General features: G+C 44.5%; 1 protein-coding gene across 2 annotated transcripts in view; it reads left to right on the forward strand.

The window, feature by feature from the left end:
* UBE2G2 (ubiquitin conjugating enzyme E2 G2) overlaps window positions 1-17,269 on the forward strand; it is a 50,287-nt gene that overhangs the window by 21,651 nt on the left and 11,367 nt on the right. Inside the window, exons 2-3 of one of the 2 annotated variants that reach the window (XM_053564979.1) lie at window positions 5,608-5,643; window positions 5,732-5,777. The exons of the other annotated variant lie outside the window; for it this stretch is intronic. Coding sequence (XP_053420954.1) covers window positions 5,608-5,643; window positions 5,732-5,777 — 82 coding nt within the window. The remainder of the gene's footprint in view (window positions 1-5,607; window positions 5,644-5,731; window positions 5,778-17,269) is intronic. 2 annotated transcript variants of the gene reach the window in all.

The following is a 17,269-nucleotide window of genomic DNA, read 5'->3' on the forward strand; positions in this document are numbered from 1 at the left end:
TTCCAGTTGATGGACATTTGGGTGGTTTCTAATCTGGGGCTATTAGGAATTTAGCTACTAAGAACATTCACATGTGAGTCTACAGGGACATAAGATCAGTAGAAATGCTGGGTCATAGGGTGAGTGTCTGTTTAACTTACTGGAAATGGTCAAACAGTTTGCCAGAGGGTAGCCACACCATCTTGCATTCCTGCCATTGACGCATGAGGGCTGTTATTGCTGAACTTGCCAACCCTTGGTATGGTCAGTCTTTTTAATTTTATGCATTCTATTATGACTAAACAAAGGTATTTATAATGTTAAAGGTATTTATCCATATCTTATTGTGGTGTTAATCCATATCTCCCTAAGCTGAGCATCTATTTCTGTGCTTTGCCGTTCATTTTCATCAGTTGAGGTGCGGTAGACCCAGGGGAGGCAGGGAGGGCGTTGAACAAAATGCATCTGTTGCTCATAGTTCTGGAGGCTGGGGGCCCAGGTGGAAGGCACATCTGGTGTCTTGATGAGGTTTTGCAGTTGGCTGTTTGCTCATTATGTCCTTCTTGCTCTTCTTGTGAAGGCACTGGATCCACTTATGAGGGTAAATTGCCTCTCAGGCCCCACTCTTAGAACCTGTGTTAGGTTGCAACGTGAGAATTTCAAGGTGCACAAACACGCAGACCATTGCGCCGTTCTTGTCTTTGTTGATGGTCTGCTCAAATCTGCTGCCTGACATCCATGTTCTCTTACATATTCTGATTTTTCTGTGTGGTAAAAGTTTTATTTAATGGAAAAGACTGTCTGTTGCCTCTGCTGCCATGGTGCTGTTGAAGTGAGTCGAGGGTCTGTGATTGCCTGGTCTGCTGCTGGGCGCCCTAAACCCGTATCACACTGCCTTAATTGCCATAGCTTTATGTGGAGTGTGACACACAGATGGAGTTTTCTCAATTTGTTTTATTTAAAGAGTATCTTGGTTATTCTTGGTCATTACATTTTTATGTATCTTTTAGGATCGGGTCATCTTATCTGCCACTTCATTGGGTTTATGGTAAATTAAAAAAAATAATTTTGCCAGATTCAAACAAGAACCTTCTGAGATCTTAACTCAGGTTGCACTGAGTCTATAAGTACAGTTTGAGAAGGATCATTATTGTTATAATATTGAGGTTTGTTTTGTTTTGTTGGAGGCAGAGTCTCACTCTGTTGCCCAGGCTAGAGTGCTGTGGTGTCACAGCTCACAGCAACCTCAGGTTCCTGAGTTCAAGTGATCCTCCTGCCTCAGCCTCCTGAGAAACTGGAACCACAGGTCTGGCTGATTTTTTTTTTTTTTTAAGACAGAGTTTCACTCTGTTGCCCTTGATACAGTGCTGTGGTGTTATGGCTCACAGTAACCTCTGACTCTTGGGCTCAAACGATCCTCTTGCCTCAGCTTCCCCAGCAGTTGAGACTATAAGTGCCCACTACACCCAGCTATTTTTTTTTTAGAGATGAGGTCTGTGGCTCAGGCTGGTCTTGAACCTGTGAGCTCAGGCAATCCACCTGCCTTGGCCTCCCAGAGTGCTGGGATTACAGGTGTGAGCCACTGCACCCAGTCCTTTTTTTTTTAGAGATAGGGTCTTGCCCTTGCTTAGGCTGGTCTTGAACCTCTGGCCTAAAGCAATTCTCCCACCTCCCAGAGTGCTAAGAGTATCCTGGTCTTAATATTGAGTTTTTAATCTAAGAATATGATATAATTCTTATTTATTAAACTCTTTCTAAACTTCTTGTTAATTTTTTCTATTCTGTTAGAGACCTTATTTGTCTTTCAGAGACTTACTTTCTTGTGTTTTCCATTGTAATTGGCATCTTTTTTAGACTTAGATTTTCTAATTTGCTGGTACAATTAGCCCTCCAGATTGGAGTTTCTGCATCTGTGGATTCAACTAGGCACAGATTGAAAATACTAAAAACAAATCGTGTCTGCACTGAACATGTACAAACTTTTTCCTTGTCATTATTCCCTAACCTAGTGGTCCCCAGGCTTTTTGGCAACAGGGACTGGTTTTATGGAAGACAGTTTTTCCACAGGCTGTTGGAGGCAGTGGGAGAGGAGCTCAGGCAGTGATGCTGTGTGGCCCGGTACCTAGAGGCCACGGACTGGAGCTGGTCTGTGGCCTGGGCTTGGGGATTATAGCCCTAAGCCATACAGTGTAACACCTGTGCAGTATGTATAACATAATGCTGTATCGTAAGTATTCTAGAGATGATTTAAAGTATAGAGGAGGATGTTCAGAGGGTACATGCAAATACTATGCCATTTTATGTCAGAGACCTGAGTGGATTTTGGTATCCACAGGAAGTTGTGGAACAAATTCCCCACAGCCCCAAAGGTCTGCAGTTCAGTTATTATATATTGGCCTCATACTCAGCAACTTTGCCAAAGTCACTTTTCTAGTTTACCTTTGGGTTCTTTGGGACTTTTTATGTACATAAGCATAGCATTGTGAATAATGAGTTGTATTTCTTTTTCAGTCCTTACACCTTGCATTTATTTGGCAGAAATTTATTCATTTTTTATTTTCTGCCTTTTTAAAGAACTACCTTTTGGTTGATCTTTCGTATGTTTGCTATTTTATTGATTTCCTCGACGCTCTGTCCAGGGAGTGCATTTCTGCCCTGGTTCCTGACCTGCGTTGCTAGCCTTCGTGCTGTGACACTGGCACGCTCCTGTTCTTCACCTTTCCAGATGTGTCCGTGGGGTTGGCTTCATTCTGGAGGCTCCCTTGTCAACAGATAAAAAACTAAGAGGCCAAGAGTTGAAAGGGCTCAGTGGGCCTCAGGTCTTCAAAAACTGCTAGTATTAAATTGCTATTGACTTCTCGTTATTTTTATTTTCTGTGTTGAAGTCTGATATCTGTGAATATCGGGTCTGTGGGGACTCAGAGATTTTGTAGTGGTATCGAAAAATCAATAGCTAACTTATAAAATATTTGCTATATTGGATAATGTCAAATTTTTGCAACCTGTGATCACATATGCTTTGTAAAGGTGTTTTGTTAAAATGACAATATAATGGCCATGCCTGTGGCTCAAGGAGTAGGGCGCCGGTCCCATATGCCGGAGGTGGCGGGTTCAAACCTAGCCCTGGCCAAAAAAAAAAAAAAAAAGTTAGCCATTCGTCTGTCATCTTTAGAGAAGGTTCTATTCATGTCTCTTGCCCATTGATACATGGGATTGTTGGCTTTTTTCATGTGGATTAATTTGAGTTCTCTATAGATCCTAGTTATCAAGCTTTTGTCTGATTGAAAATATGCAAATATCCTTTCCCATTGTGTAGGTTGTCTTTTTGCTTTGGTTATTGTCTCCTTAGCTGTACAGAAGCTTTTCAGTTTAATGAAGTCCCATTTGTTTATTTTTGTTGTTGCAATTGCCACGGCAGTCTTCTTCATGAAGTCTTTCCCCAGGCCAGTATCTTCCAGTGTTTTTCCTATGCTTTCTTTGAGGATTTTTATTGTTTCATGCCTTAAATTTAAGTCCTTTAACCATCTTGAATCAATTTTTGTGAGTGGGGAAAGGTGTGGGTCCAGTTTCAGTCTTTTACATGTGGACATCCAGTTCTCCCAACACCATTTATTGAATAGGGAGTCTTTCCCCCAAGGTATGTTCTTGTTTGGTTTATCGAAGATTAGGTGGTTGTAAGATGTTAGTTTCATTTCTTGGTTTTCAATTCGATTCCAAGTGTCTATGTCTCTGTTTTTGTGCCAGTACCATGCTGTCTTGATCACTATGGTACAGACTAAAATCTGGTATGCTGATGCCCCCAGCTTTATTTTTATTACTAAGAACTGCCTTAGCTATATGGGGTTTTTTCCGGTTCCATACAAAACGCAGAATCATTTTCTCCAAATCTTGAAAGTACGATGTTGGTATTTTGATAGGAATGGCACTGAATAGGTAGATTGCTTTGGGAAGTATAGACATTTTAACAATGTTAATTCTTCCCATCCATGAGCATGGTATGTTCTTCCATTTGTTAATATCCTCTGCTGTTTCCTTTCTGAGGATTTCATAATTTTCTTTATAAGGTCCTTCACCTCCTTCGTTTAGGTATACTCCTAGGTATTTCATTTTCTTTGAAACTATGGTGAAGGGAGTTGTGTCCTTAATTAGCTTCTCATCTTGACTGTTATTGGTGTATACAAAGGCTACTGACTTGTGGACATTGATTTTATATCCTGAAACATTACTGTATTTTTTGATGACTTCTAGGAGTCTTGTGGTTGAGTCTTTGGGGTTCTCTATAAGATCATGTCGTCAGCAAAGAGGGAGAGTTTGACCTCCTGCTCCCATTTGGATTCCCTTTATTTCCTTGTCTTGCCTAATTGTATTGGCTAGAACTTCCAGCACTATGTTGAATAGTAAAGGTGACAGAGGACAACCTTGTCTGGTTCCAGTTCTAAGAGAAAAAGCTTTCAGTTTTACTCCATTCAGTAAAATATTAGCTGTGGGTTTGTCATAGGTAGCTTCAATCAGTTTTAGAAATGTGCCACCTATGCCTGTACTCTTCAGTGTTCTAATTAGAAAAGGATGCTGGATTTTATCAAATGCTTTTTCTGCATTTATTGAGAGGATCATATGATCTTTATATTTGCCTCTGTTAATATGGTGGATAACGTTTATGGACTTGCGTATGTTAAACCAGCCTTGCATCCCTGGGATGAAGCCTACTTGATCATGATGAATGACTTTTTTGATGATAAGCTGTAATCCATTGGCTAGAATTTTGTTGAGATGACAGACGAATGGCTAACAAACACATGACAGACGAATGGCTAACAAACACATGAGAAAATGTTCATCGTCTCTATATATTAGAGAAATGCAAATCAAAACCACCCTGAGATACCATCTAACCCCAGTGAGAATGGCCCACATCACAAAGTCTCAAAACTGCAGATGCTGGCGCGGATGTGGAGAGAAGGGAACACTTTTACACTGCTGGTGGGACTGCAAACTAGTACAACCTTTCTGGAAGGAAGTATGGAGAAATCTCAAAGCACTCAAGCTAGACCTCCCATTTGATCCTGCAGTCCCATTACTGGGCATCTACCCAGAAGGAAAAAAATCCTTTTATCATAAGGACACTTGTACTAGACTGTTTAATGCAGCTCAATTTACAATCGCCAAAATGTGGAATCAGCCTAAATGCCCACCAACCCAGGAATGGATTAACAAGCTGTGGTATATGTATACCACGGAATACTATTCAGCCATTAAAAAGAATGGAGACTTTACATCCTTCGTATTACCCTGGATGGAAGTGGAAGACATTATTCTTAGTAAAGCATCACAAGAATGGAGAAGCATGAATCCTATGTACTCAATTTTGATATGAGGACAATTAATGACAATTAAGGTTATGGAGGGGGAGGAAAAGCAGAGGGATGGAGGGAGGGGGGTGGGGCCTTGGTGTGTGTCACACTTTATGGGGACAAGACATGATTGCAAGAGGGACTTTACCTAACAAATGCAATCAGTGTAACCTGGCTTATTGTACCCTCAATGAATCCCCAACAATAAATAAAAAAAATAAATAAATGACAATATAATGTTCATTGTTTAATAATGGTTTTACTTTTTATTTTGTAGAATTAACACTGAACCCTCCAGAAGGAATTGTGGCAGGTGAGGTACTAATGTTAACATCTTTATCATTTAATTTCCAAAGTTGCCATCACAGTTAAAATGACGTGAAAGTTTTCTTTCCCTGCAGGCCCCATGAATGAAGAGAATTTTTTTGAATGGGAGGCATTGATCATGTAAGTTAATCTTATGTGTGTGACTGTTCTGTGGACTTTACTGGAAGCTAGACCTAAGAACCACTTCAGCAGGGTGGCTGAACCACTTCATGCTCACGGTGTCACTTGGAGAAAAGGCTAAGTGGCTCTCACCCCTTCCAGCTCCTCTCTAGTCTGCTGACCTACAAGCACAAAACAGCCTGCATGTTGATCCAAAAGAAATGGCACTTTCCTTAGAAACGGTAAAAGGGTTAGTTGTAAATATTACATATTTGTAGAGTTTTAAGATGATAATTTTGGAATATTGTGTGGTCATGGTGAGTTAGCCTCAAATACAGGGGGTGGCTCTTGCTCTGGCAGTCTCTGAAAGACTAAGGTTTTAACAGTAAACAGAGGGACCTGAGAGATGCCTGTTATCCCCATGGCACTGCCCTGCCTGTGGGCTGGGACTTCTCTTCCCTCTCTTCCTCTCCCTGTGGGCCTCCCCTCTGCTGCTTCTCCTTTCTCTGTTTACCTTGTCTGGGTTTGTGAGCCTCATGTCATTTTTGACCCAAGGTGTGGCTCAGTTCTGACGTGAATGGTGTGGTTCTAGATTCCATGACATTTAACCCGCAGTGGCGCTGCCTGGACCCCAATTCTAGAGTGTTCTGTGGCCCTGACTCAGGCCCTTTGCTTTTTCTTCTTTCTACCTTAGATAGAGGGTGGCGCCTGTGGCTCAAGGAGTAGGGCGCCGGTCCCATATGGCGGAGGTGGCGGGTTCAAACCTAGCCCCAGCCAAAAACCAAAAAAAAAAAAAAAAAATACCTTAGATAGACTTAGGATATCTGCAACAAAGTTAGATTAGGTAAAATTCAGGAAGTTGAAATTTATTTATTTATTTATTTATTTATTTTAGAGCCAGAGTTTCACTTTGTCGCCCTCAGTAGATTGCTGCGGCATCACAGCTCACAGCAACCTCCAGCTCCTGGGCTTAGGTGATTCTCTTGCCTCAGCCTTCCGAGTAGCTGGGACAACAGGCGCCTGCCACAACGCTCAGCTATATTTTTGCTGCAGTTTGGCCCGGGAGGGTTCAAACCCACCACCCTTGGTATATGAGGCCGGCACCTTCCTCACTGAGCCACAGGTGCTGCCCTCAGGAAGTTAAAATTTATAATCAGTCTCTTAGTTTTCTCCTGAGTGAAATGAGTTCTTTCAGTTCACTAGAATGTCCCCAGGTTGAGTTCTGGGATTGAAGAGTGCCAGGCTGTGGGTGTGGTTGTCAGCTTCCCTACTCTCTGGAATTTCCCTGCTGTTCATACCACATTAATTCTTAACGTTGCTGTGGAGGTTAACTAACACATGAAAATTGGTGTGAAGATGAGTCTTTTTGATAAGCACAGTGTCTTTTAAAGTCATCAGTGAACACTATGTAGACAGCTTCAGCAGGCCCACCACTCTCTGGTAATTTGGAACACCCCCATCTGTGTCTGGGGATGTCTGGAGTCTGTGCTGTATGGTTACCAAATGCGGTTTGTGCCTTTTATTCCAAGGCAGTTGCGAGGTAGGCATCAAGTGCTTTGATGCCTCAGCAGTGAAGTGCACCACCTGCTTGTCAGCGCAGCTCTTCTCATGTGCAGCAGCAGCGCTGGCACCAGGAGCTGGTGTACTGCCTGCTTGCTTCATCTGCTGCGTCCTGTGTACACAGGCACACCCACACACGCACATGTCACCTGGGTAGCAGTCCTATTGGAGGGGCACAGATTGGTGGACCGCCTGTCTGGAGTGCCGAGGCCACAGCCCCCTGGCGGTTCTGTGGTTCAGAGAGTGTTGCCTCACACATATCCACAGTCGCCTTATTTAGAAGTCAAGTGAAGGAACAGCTGATCCTTCTAGTGTGGCTTTAAAGTGTTCATTGTTGAAAATCTGTTAGTGTAACTATTACTAATATTAGATAAATAGTGTAAAGTTAAACCAATATTTTGAAAACCTGTCTTAAAAAGTAATTAGAACCATCTTTAGGTAGAGTACTCTCATGTTTGAATAAGGCTTCTGCATTCATGTGGAATTGCCCTGCAGGCTCAACCCTGCAGGTGTGGGTCTAGTCCTCTTCCAGATGCTTCGCAAACAGGGGGCCATTTACACATGTCCTTGAAACTTCTATTAGGGAATTAACTGTCCTCCCAGTGCTGTTTTAGTGACTGGGTTTTTTTTCCTCAGTGATAGGTTTTTTCCTCTTTTTTTATTCTTCAAATGTTTCTAGGGCCATCTCTGTACCCTAGTATTTCTAAAAACTAGGCTTGCCTCCTGGAAGCCCAGTGCTGTGAGCTCTGGCTGTTGTGCTCACCCACAGGGCTGGTAAAGAAAATGTCTTCAGATATTCAGACAGCAGATACCTTTACATTAAGATACAGGTGTGTCATAGGGGAATGTAAATCTTTGCCCTGAAAGAACAGGCCCGAGGGACTAGGCATGGGCATATAACAGACTAGTAAATAAGATAGCTAAATAACAGATTTGCCACAGGCCACAATTCTAATTAAAAGTAGAAAATAAGTAGTGCTTCTACTGAGCTCGAGGTGGAGTGTGAGTGTGAAGTCCCCAGAACGGTTGTGCCCACAGGGCCCTCAGAGCTGTGTGTCCCTGGCATGGCTTTCTGGTCTTGGCCCTAGTCACTTTGCTATTCTGACAAGTCGCTTGTGTGGATCGGATGGAGAGGCTCATCAGCTCTAGACAGATGGCTTCAGATCATGCCCAGCCATACGGACCATGGCCTGTGTGACCCCCATTGTCACATAGCTGCAGCTGCAGAGAGGCCTCTTTCATGAGAGCACCCCGTGGGACAGAAGGAGCCCTAGGAGCAGGCCACTATGCATCCTCCTTGGCTGGATAGTAGCTCTGTCTTATCCCAGAATTCTTGAAGCATTGGTAACTTCCCTGGCTCATCTGCGGTCTGTTGTCAGCTGTCTAAACAGCTCTTGAGGCTGCAGTGAAATAAGAAGGGCCTTCTCCTTACTAAATGGTGGTTGGGGACCCTTGATCGATTGTACCCCATTGCATGTGGGGCCCCCATAGTGCAGTGATATCCCAAGGTTCTCCAGTGGGTAGAAGCAGGAGTTCCAGAGCTCCAGTCTGCACAGGGAGGCCTGCGGAACCTCCCATTCGGGCCATCATTGCAATCACAGTGACTTTCTTATATGTCCAGATTCTTGCTGACTGAAGTCTGGCCCGGTCAGTATTGTCCTCTGTTAAAATTAAACCTCAGATTTTAAAATAGATGTTTGTAGTTTATCTTGTATATCCTCTGACCTAGCAGTCCCAGTCTTCCTCAGAGGACGTATCGTGAAGATCTCTACATGAGATGTATTGCCATATTCATTGTAGTATTCAAAACAAATGTAGACATCACTGTTCCACATAATTTATGGGACATTCATAGAGTGGGATGCCATGCAGCTTTAAAGTGACTCAGGTAGAATCTATATACTGGCATGGAAGGATGTGTCAGGTGAAAAAAGCAAATTCTAAAATATTAAGTCCACACAAGTGGTTTCACCTGGGGTGATTGTAGAACTCAGGGGACATCTGGCAGTGTCTGGGGCGTTTGGGGTGGGGTTGCCACTGCTGTGGGGTGGGGTTGCTGAGCTGCAGGCACTCATGGGCAGGACAGGCCTTCAGATAAAATGGTCAATAGAGCTGATGCTGAGCGTCCTGGTGTGGCTTGAGCCTTTCCCCCATGTGCATTCCTTCAACAGCTTTGTTGAGCTGTAATATACGTACTATAAGTTTTACCTGTATTAAGTGTACAAGCCAGTGGTTTAGTAAATTTCTAGAGTCTTGCAGTCATTACCACAGTCCAGTTTCAGAATATTTCCAAAAATGTCTGTATACGGTCAGTTTCCATCCCCACCCAGCCACAGCAGTTGCTACTCTGTCCTCTGACTACAAGTGTGCCTTTTTTGGATTTTTTCCTGTGAGTAGAATTATACAGCATATAATTGTCTGTGTCTGGCTCCCCTCGCCTTGCATGTGTGCAGTTAGGCCGTGCTGTGGTATGTATCAGCAGCTCCTGACTTGTCCCTGCCCCAGTTGATGGACGTTTGAAGTTTCACTTTTTGGTTCTTTTGAATAATGTTGCTGTAAATGCTTGCAGGCAGATCTGGGGACATGCGATTTCATTTGTCCTAGATGTGTAGGTGTGAAACTGCTGGACATGGAGTAAACTTATATTTAACTGAGAAACTACCAAACTTTTCCAGAGTGTTCCCACCAGCTTCATGTGAGAGTTTTGCGTTCTCCCTCCTCACCCCTACGTGCTGTCATCTGACCACAGCTGTCTTGGTGGTGGGACGTGCGGTTGTGTGGGCCTGTTGTGTGGGCCTGCTTCTCGAGTGGCTACTGCTGCCCTTCTCTCGTCATGCTCACTCTATATGTCTGCGGGCCTTCTGTGGGGAACTTCAGAACTTGCCAAACTAGCTTGTTTTCTTTTTCTTTTCTTTTTTTTTTTTTTGAAATGGAGTCTCAGACTGTCGCCCTGGGTAGAGTGCTATGGTGTCACAGCTCGCAGCAACTTCAAACTCCTGGGCTTCAGCGTTCTCTTACTTCAGCCTCCCAAGTAGCTGAGACTACAGGCGCCCGTCATGATGCCTGGCTATTTTTGGTTGTAGTTGTTGTTTGGCAGGCTAGGGCCGGATTCCAACCTGCCGGCTCCGGCTCCGGCTCTGATGTATGTGGCTGGTGCCCTAACCACTGAGCGACGGACACTGAGTCATCCTTTTCGTTTTCTTAATGAATTTTTTTTTAAGGCAATCTTGAAACAAAGTTTATTGAGAAAGAGAAAGATAAATCTATGGAGTAACAGCAAGGGCTAGGCCTAGGAAGCAAGATACACTTGCCGTAGACAGCAGATGGGTCCCCATTGTCAAGACAAAGCAGCAGCCAGGAGGCCCGCAGGGGTCTTTGAAGCTGATCATGATGCAGAGCGGTTTTGCGGTTTTTTTCTTACATGGATTATGCTTTTGGTGTCATATATAACCAAAGGTTAAAAAGGGTTTTTCACTCTCTGTTTTAGAAGTTTTTTAAAGTTTAGGCATTTTGAGTTGCTATGTATTGAATTAGATAGGAACCTATTTCCTTCTTAATGTGGAGACTAGTTGTCTCTGTACCATTTGTTGAACAGATGATCCTTTCTGTATTGAATAATCTTGACGTCTTTGTTAAAATCAATTGATCATAAACGCAGGAACTTCTTTGTAGCCTCTGTTCCATTGATCTGTGCCTGTCCCTGTGCCAGTGCCACATTGCCTTGATTAAATTGTAACTTTACAGTAAATCTTAAAATGGGGAAATGTAAGTCCTCCAACATTTTTGTTACATCCTCTTTGTTTTTCAAGATTATTAAGGCTATTCTGGGTCCTTCGCATTTCCATATATATTTTAAGCTTGTCAGGCTGGGTGTCCATAGCACAGTAGTTACAGCACCAGCCACATACACTGAAGCTGGGGGGTTCGAACCCAGCCTGGGCCAGATAAACAACAATGACAACTGCAACAAAAAATAGCCAGGTGGGGCGGCACCTGTGGCTCAGTCGGTAAGGCGCCGGCCCCATATACCCAGGGTGGCGGGTTCAAACCCAGCCTAGCCGGGCGTTGTGGCGAGGCCTGTAGTCCCAGCTACTCGGGAGGCTGAGGCAAGAGAATCGCCTAAGCCCAGGAATTGGAGGTTGCTGTGAGCTGTGTGAGGCCACGGCACTCTATCGAGGGCCATAAAGTGAGACTCTGTCTCTACAAAAAAAAAAAAAAAAAAAATAGCCAGGCATCGTGGTGGGCGCCTGTAGTCCCAGCTACTTGGGAGGCTGAGGCAAGAGAATCACTTGAGCCCAAGAGTCTGAGGTTGCTGTGAGCTGTGACACCATGGCACTCAAGGGTGACAGCTTGAGACTGTTACCTGGAAAAAAAAAAAAACAAACTAGCTTGTCAATTTCTGTACAAATGCCTGCTGGGATTTTTTTTTGTAGAGACAGTCTCACTTTACTGCCCTCGGTAGAGTGCCGTGGCGTCACACGGCTCACAGCAACTTCCAGCTCTTGGGCTTACACGATTCTCCTGCCTCAGCCTCCCGAGCAGCTGGGACTACAGGCACCCGCCACAACGCCCGGCTATTTTTTTGTTGCAGTTTGGCCGGGGCTGGGTTTGAACCCACCACCCTTGGTATATGGGGCCGGTGCCCTACTCACTGAGCCACAGGCGCCACCCAGCCTGCTGGGATTTTGATAGAGATTGCATCAAATATTTAGATCAATTTGAAGAATATTGCTGTCTTGACAATATTGAGCACTCTAATCCATGAACATGGATTGTCTCATCATTTATTTAGGTATTTTAAAATTCTTAGCAATGCCATAATACATTTTAATTTCAAAAAATATAGTTTTCTGGGTGAGGGCAAGTGAGTTTATACACATAGGGAAAATCCTGGTACAACAACTGTTAACAGTGGTTACTTCAGGTGATTTTAGAAAAGGCAGTGTGGAAATTATTTGCTTTTTATTTTATATACTTTTATATTTGAATGTTTTCCAGCCTGCATATATATTAAATAAGGTCAAAGTTTGTGTTATAAAAGTGTTCACTCTAGAATTCACTACAAAGTTTTTGAACTTGTTGAACTTTTCTAGTGTATTTTAAATATAGTCCAGATACATATAAAATTTTTTAGAAATATCTATATTGCAGAAATAAATAAGGTATTGCTCTGGACTCCTTTTGAATAGATAATCATGAAGATACAGGGAACAAAACCTGTATTTGTTACTATGTCTGGAGGATGCCGCTGTTTCTTCCCCACAGTTCTTAGCATTGCTGGTTTATATGAGAATCACACGGGGTACTTAGAAAACAGCCACAGAGGGCAGCACCTGTGGCTCAAAGGAGTAGGGCACTGGTCCCATATGCTGGAGATGATGGGTTCAAACCCAGCCCCAGCCAAAAACTGCAAAAAAAGAAAACAGCCACAGAGAAAAGAAACAAACACAAGAGTGTCCCTGTCTGTCCCAGAGACATGGCTGTGCCATGGTGTGAGGCCTAGTGGGCCGAGGCTGAGACAGAAAGGTGTCAGGCCTAGGCCATAATGGAAAAATACCAGTTAACTCCTGGCAAATTTCCAGACTGCAAGCTTTCAAAAAATATAAAATTAACTCCCCAGATAGATGGGAAAGTACTAATTAATTTCTTGCTTCTAGTTCACTCCAAGTTTCTTGCTTGGCTAACTCCCTGGGAAACAGACTGGGAGATACCAACTTGTCCCAGACTGACTTTTAAATAATATCAGGTAGGGAAAGTACTGAAACTAAGATGTATAGGGGGAAAATATTAAAACAAAGATGTATGATGTATGACTAACTGCAAAATTCTGCTTCTGTACAATGCTTGCTTGCTACCCTACCCGGATACACCTGGACAGCTTGCATGCCAACCAGGATGCAGACAAGCCTTAAAAACCCAACCCCATTAAGCACTTGGGGCTGCTCTCAGAAACCCCATGTTGGGACACTGAGGCAGTTGCCGGCTGGCTCTTCAATAAAAGGACTCCTCTTTAAATTTAACTTGTTTAGCAGTGTGGTATTTGTGGAACTCCTGGGCTCAACAATGGGGATGAAATACATGATCCTGGTAGAGACCACCAAGTGCCCGTGAAGGGTGCAGGAGGACACTTTACCGAGGGGTCTTTGCACAAGAGTGTTACGGTCTGCTTCTGTTCAATTCCCCACTACCTGGCACAGGCACCTGCCCGTGCTCCTTTAACTTTTGCTGGGTTTGCATCTGCAGCCCAGTTAATGCCACTGTTCTCTAACTGCTTATGTGCCCATCATGGGAGCTGTGTGCGTAGCCCACCTTGGTTGCTCTGCCCCAGGCATTAGTGAGGTGGGAGCATTGGCAAGAAGCTCTTGCTGCACTTAAGGTTCAAGGTTGAAGGAAGACGACATGCCCAGCTCTGACACTGCATGGTTTGTGGCCCTTCCTGCTAGGTCCTCTCTGTGGATTCTGTGGTGAAAGGGCACAGGGTCCCCTTCCCCCAGAGTGGAGGATTCATGTGGGTTGGGGTGTTTATGAAGCAGTGCCTTCCTTTCTTGTGTTTCACGTGGCTCTGACTTACGGAGAATAACCATCCTGTAGAAATCAGCTCAGGTTTTAGATGCTAATGGCTGGCTTTACATTCTCCATGGTTTTAACACCTTGCCCTGTGTATGGTGATGTTTTGTCCTCAAGCCGCAGCTGCCTGGACATGCAGGTGGAGGTGCAGGAACTTGCTTGGTGGCACGTGGCTCAGCTTCACCCAACCATGCCCTGGTTCCTCAATGAGCCTCTGACCTTCCTGCTTCTTTTAGTACACAGGCCTGTGTGCTCCTTCTGTTATCTAGAAAGTGAGAAGCATTAGATCACAAGCCGAGAACCTTTTCACATGGGGATAATGTTGAAAGACTGATGGAGCACAGCTCCAATTTTCTTTGGCTTTCTGAGCCACTGGTGTGTGATTGAAGGTGCGGAGCAGATCTGGGGGATGAGGTAGGAAGCTGTTGTCCTTTGTTGAGGAATGAGAATGGCCAGGTCAGGTGTGGATCACGGTGGTGCTCTTGGTATTTGGTTTTGCATCCATCTCACTATGAGACGGTAAGTCAGGGTGAGCTGTCATCAGCGTGACTGCTGTGCAGACAGTGGTGTGGTTATGCTGCTGTGCCCCAGTGCTTGTCTCAGCTCTGAAATAATGTGATGTTATTTTAATCAATAACATGGAAAGTAATTTACAGGCTTTGAAAAATTTATATTTGCTCTAGATAAATTTATTTCCTCCTTGTTCTTTTTTTCTTTTGAAGATTTTGAGGTGAAGTCATCTTTGGTGAAAGACAGGTGAGGTTGTCTTTGAGTGTGGCAGTAAAACTCCTCTAAAACAATGCTGGCGATGTCACCCTCTCTTGGTTCAGGAGTTTACTCGGTGGTGGTTTCCGCGGAGGCAGAGGCATGCAGCTGCACACTGCTTCCCGCTGGGGACTTGCCTGAGCACCACAGCATGCTGAAAAGGAGAAAGAAACCCCAGTTTCTAGCCAGTCGTGAACCAGAGCATCTGTACATAGCTTTGATAACTGAGATGTGGGCGCACTTTAGGAAATGTTTGGTCATGCTTCTGAGGCTACCAGTGACCCAGTGGATTTTTTAAAATATGATCTTAAAGAAAGCCTTATTATGAGGAACAAAGAACTGTTATCAAAAGATTGAGCAAATTCCATTCAGCTCATTCCAAAAGCACTACCAGACGTTTTTTTCTTATTCTAGACTCGGAACTGCCAGAAGTATTGAGGTGTTGGCACGCATTCCTGGCATGAACGGTGCTACATTCAAAGATAATATCTTTATGTGCCCAACTTTGTAACGGAGCAGTTGAAGCTGTGTTTTGTTCTTAGCTCCAGTACTGAATCCACTCGGGACCTTGACTAAGTCATCTCATCTTTGGATTTTCTTTTTGTAGAGACAGAGTCTCACTGTACCGCCCTCGGGTAGAGTGCCGTGTCACACGGCTCACAGCAACCTCTACTCTTGGGCTTACGTGATTCTTTTGCCTCAGCCTCCCCAGCAGCTGGGACTACAGGCGCCCGCCACAACACCCGGCTATTTTTTTGTTGCAGTTTGGCCAGGGCTGGGTTTGAACCCGCCAACCTCGGCATATGGGGCCGGCGCCCTACTCACTGAGCCACAGGCGCCGCCCCATCTTTGGATTTTCTAGCTTTAACAATAAAGCAGAAATGTAGTCCTGCTGCTCTCTCATCAGGGGTCCGTGGGGTGTGGAAGGAGCGGCTGAGCTCTTTCACTGGAGGAGAGGGTTAAGGTGATCAAAGGCCTCTCACATCTGCAGGGTTCCCTGTGTTAGGGGGCAGGGGTGTTGGGGCATGCAGTCAGTGACCCCGGCCAGTGGGTGGCCGTGGGCTATTGAGGATCTACCCTCTGCAACATCTCGTGCCACTCCGCTGCTGTGCTGGTAGCCAGGGCTCTGTTCCAGTGAGACCAGAACATTCCTCCCCTCCAAACAAAGTAGTTATTCACTATCCAAAAAGTAGCAAGGACACGGTTTTCAGAATCAAGATCTGTCTAGTAGATTGAAAATAATTTGGCTCCATGCAACAATTACCACATTGTTCTCGTTTTGAGTATTTCCCACAGACCAGCCTGGGGCATTCTGGCACCTGTTGGAGGTGGTGCCCTTGATAGCCCCAAGTGTCACCACCAAGTGCATGTTGGAGCTCTTTGTTCAGGTTTCTTTCTTTTTCTCTCTTTTTCCTTTAATTGGGGAGATAAGTATTTCTTCTGATATTTTCTTTTTTCTTTTCTTTTTTTGAGACAGAGTCTCACTTTATCACCCTCAGTAAGAGTGCTATGGCATCACAGCTCACAGCAATCTTTAACTCCTGGGTTTAGGCGATTCTCTTGCCTCAGCCTCCCGAGTAGCTGGGACTACAGGTGCCTGCCACAACGCCCGGCTATTTTTTGGTTGCAGTCTGGCCGCGGCTGGGTTTGAATCCACCACCCTTGGTATATGGGGCCAGTGCCCTACTCACTGAGCCACAGGCGCTGCCCTCTTCTGATATTTTCATATCCATGTTTGTATTACACCGAACCAAAGTAATTTATTATCAAGATTTTAAAACAAATTAGTATTTTATTCTATTTTTTAATGAAGTTTCAGAGTAAATCTATTTTCATTATTGTTTTCTGTGCCATCTCCTGGATTCACTGTCAAGGCAGCAGGTCTAGTGTGACTGTCCTGTGATCCCCTGGTCTTCTAGGTCTTGGCCCCTGCAGAGCTGCTGTCTGCCTGAGCAGTGACCCCATGGATGAAGGTCCTTGTTCTCACTAGAATGAGCAGATGAGGTTTTCTTATTTACTGATGTCATTGTTCATGCCCAGAGTAATTTCTGTTGTTTTCAGTGTCCATAGCCATCATTCAGAAGTTGTTTCTTATTAAATTCATCTAATATTATTCAAGATCTTTGAAAACTACTGTGATGTGTTACTAACCATGTTGGGGGATGGGGGGCTGTCTCCTGAGAAGGTGGGGCTGGACGGCTGCTCTCATCTCCCACTGCCCTCCTTGGGTGGTGGTGTTTATGCCTGTTGGGTGTCAGCATTTGAGCAGGGCTTCTGAAATTGTTGGTCTATCCGGAAGGTGCGTGTGTGTTCATGCTGGTGGTGGAGAGCTGCTCCCGTGGGGGTGTCTGGGCCGTGGTGCCTTTGTGCACCTGGCCTTTTACACTGGGTACGCGAGAATGAGCTCATGTGTGCTCTTTCTCTGTTTCTTGAGGGTTACAAAAATCACTTCGGAGCAAGACCCCACCTTTAAAAACAGCCAAGCGTTGTGACAGGCACCTGTAATCCAGCTACTCAGGCTCCTCCAGGCTGAGGCAAGAAAATTGCTTGAGCCCAGGAGTCTGAGCTGGGCTCAGACTGTGAGCTATGACACCATGGAGCTCTACCAAGGGTGACAGCTT

The sequence above is a fragment of the Nycticebus coucang genome, chromosome 16 (assembly GCF_027406575.1).
Source record: "Nycticebus coucang isolate mNycCou1 chromosome 16, mNycCou1.pri, whole genome shotgun sequence".
Taxonomy (NCBI): Eukaryota; Metazoa; Chordata; class Mammalia; order Primates; family Lorisidae; genus Nycticebus; species Nycticebus coucang.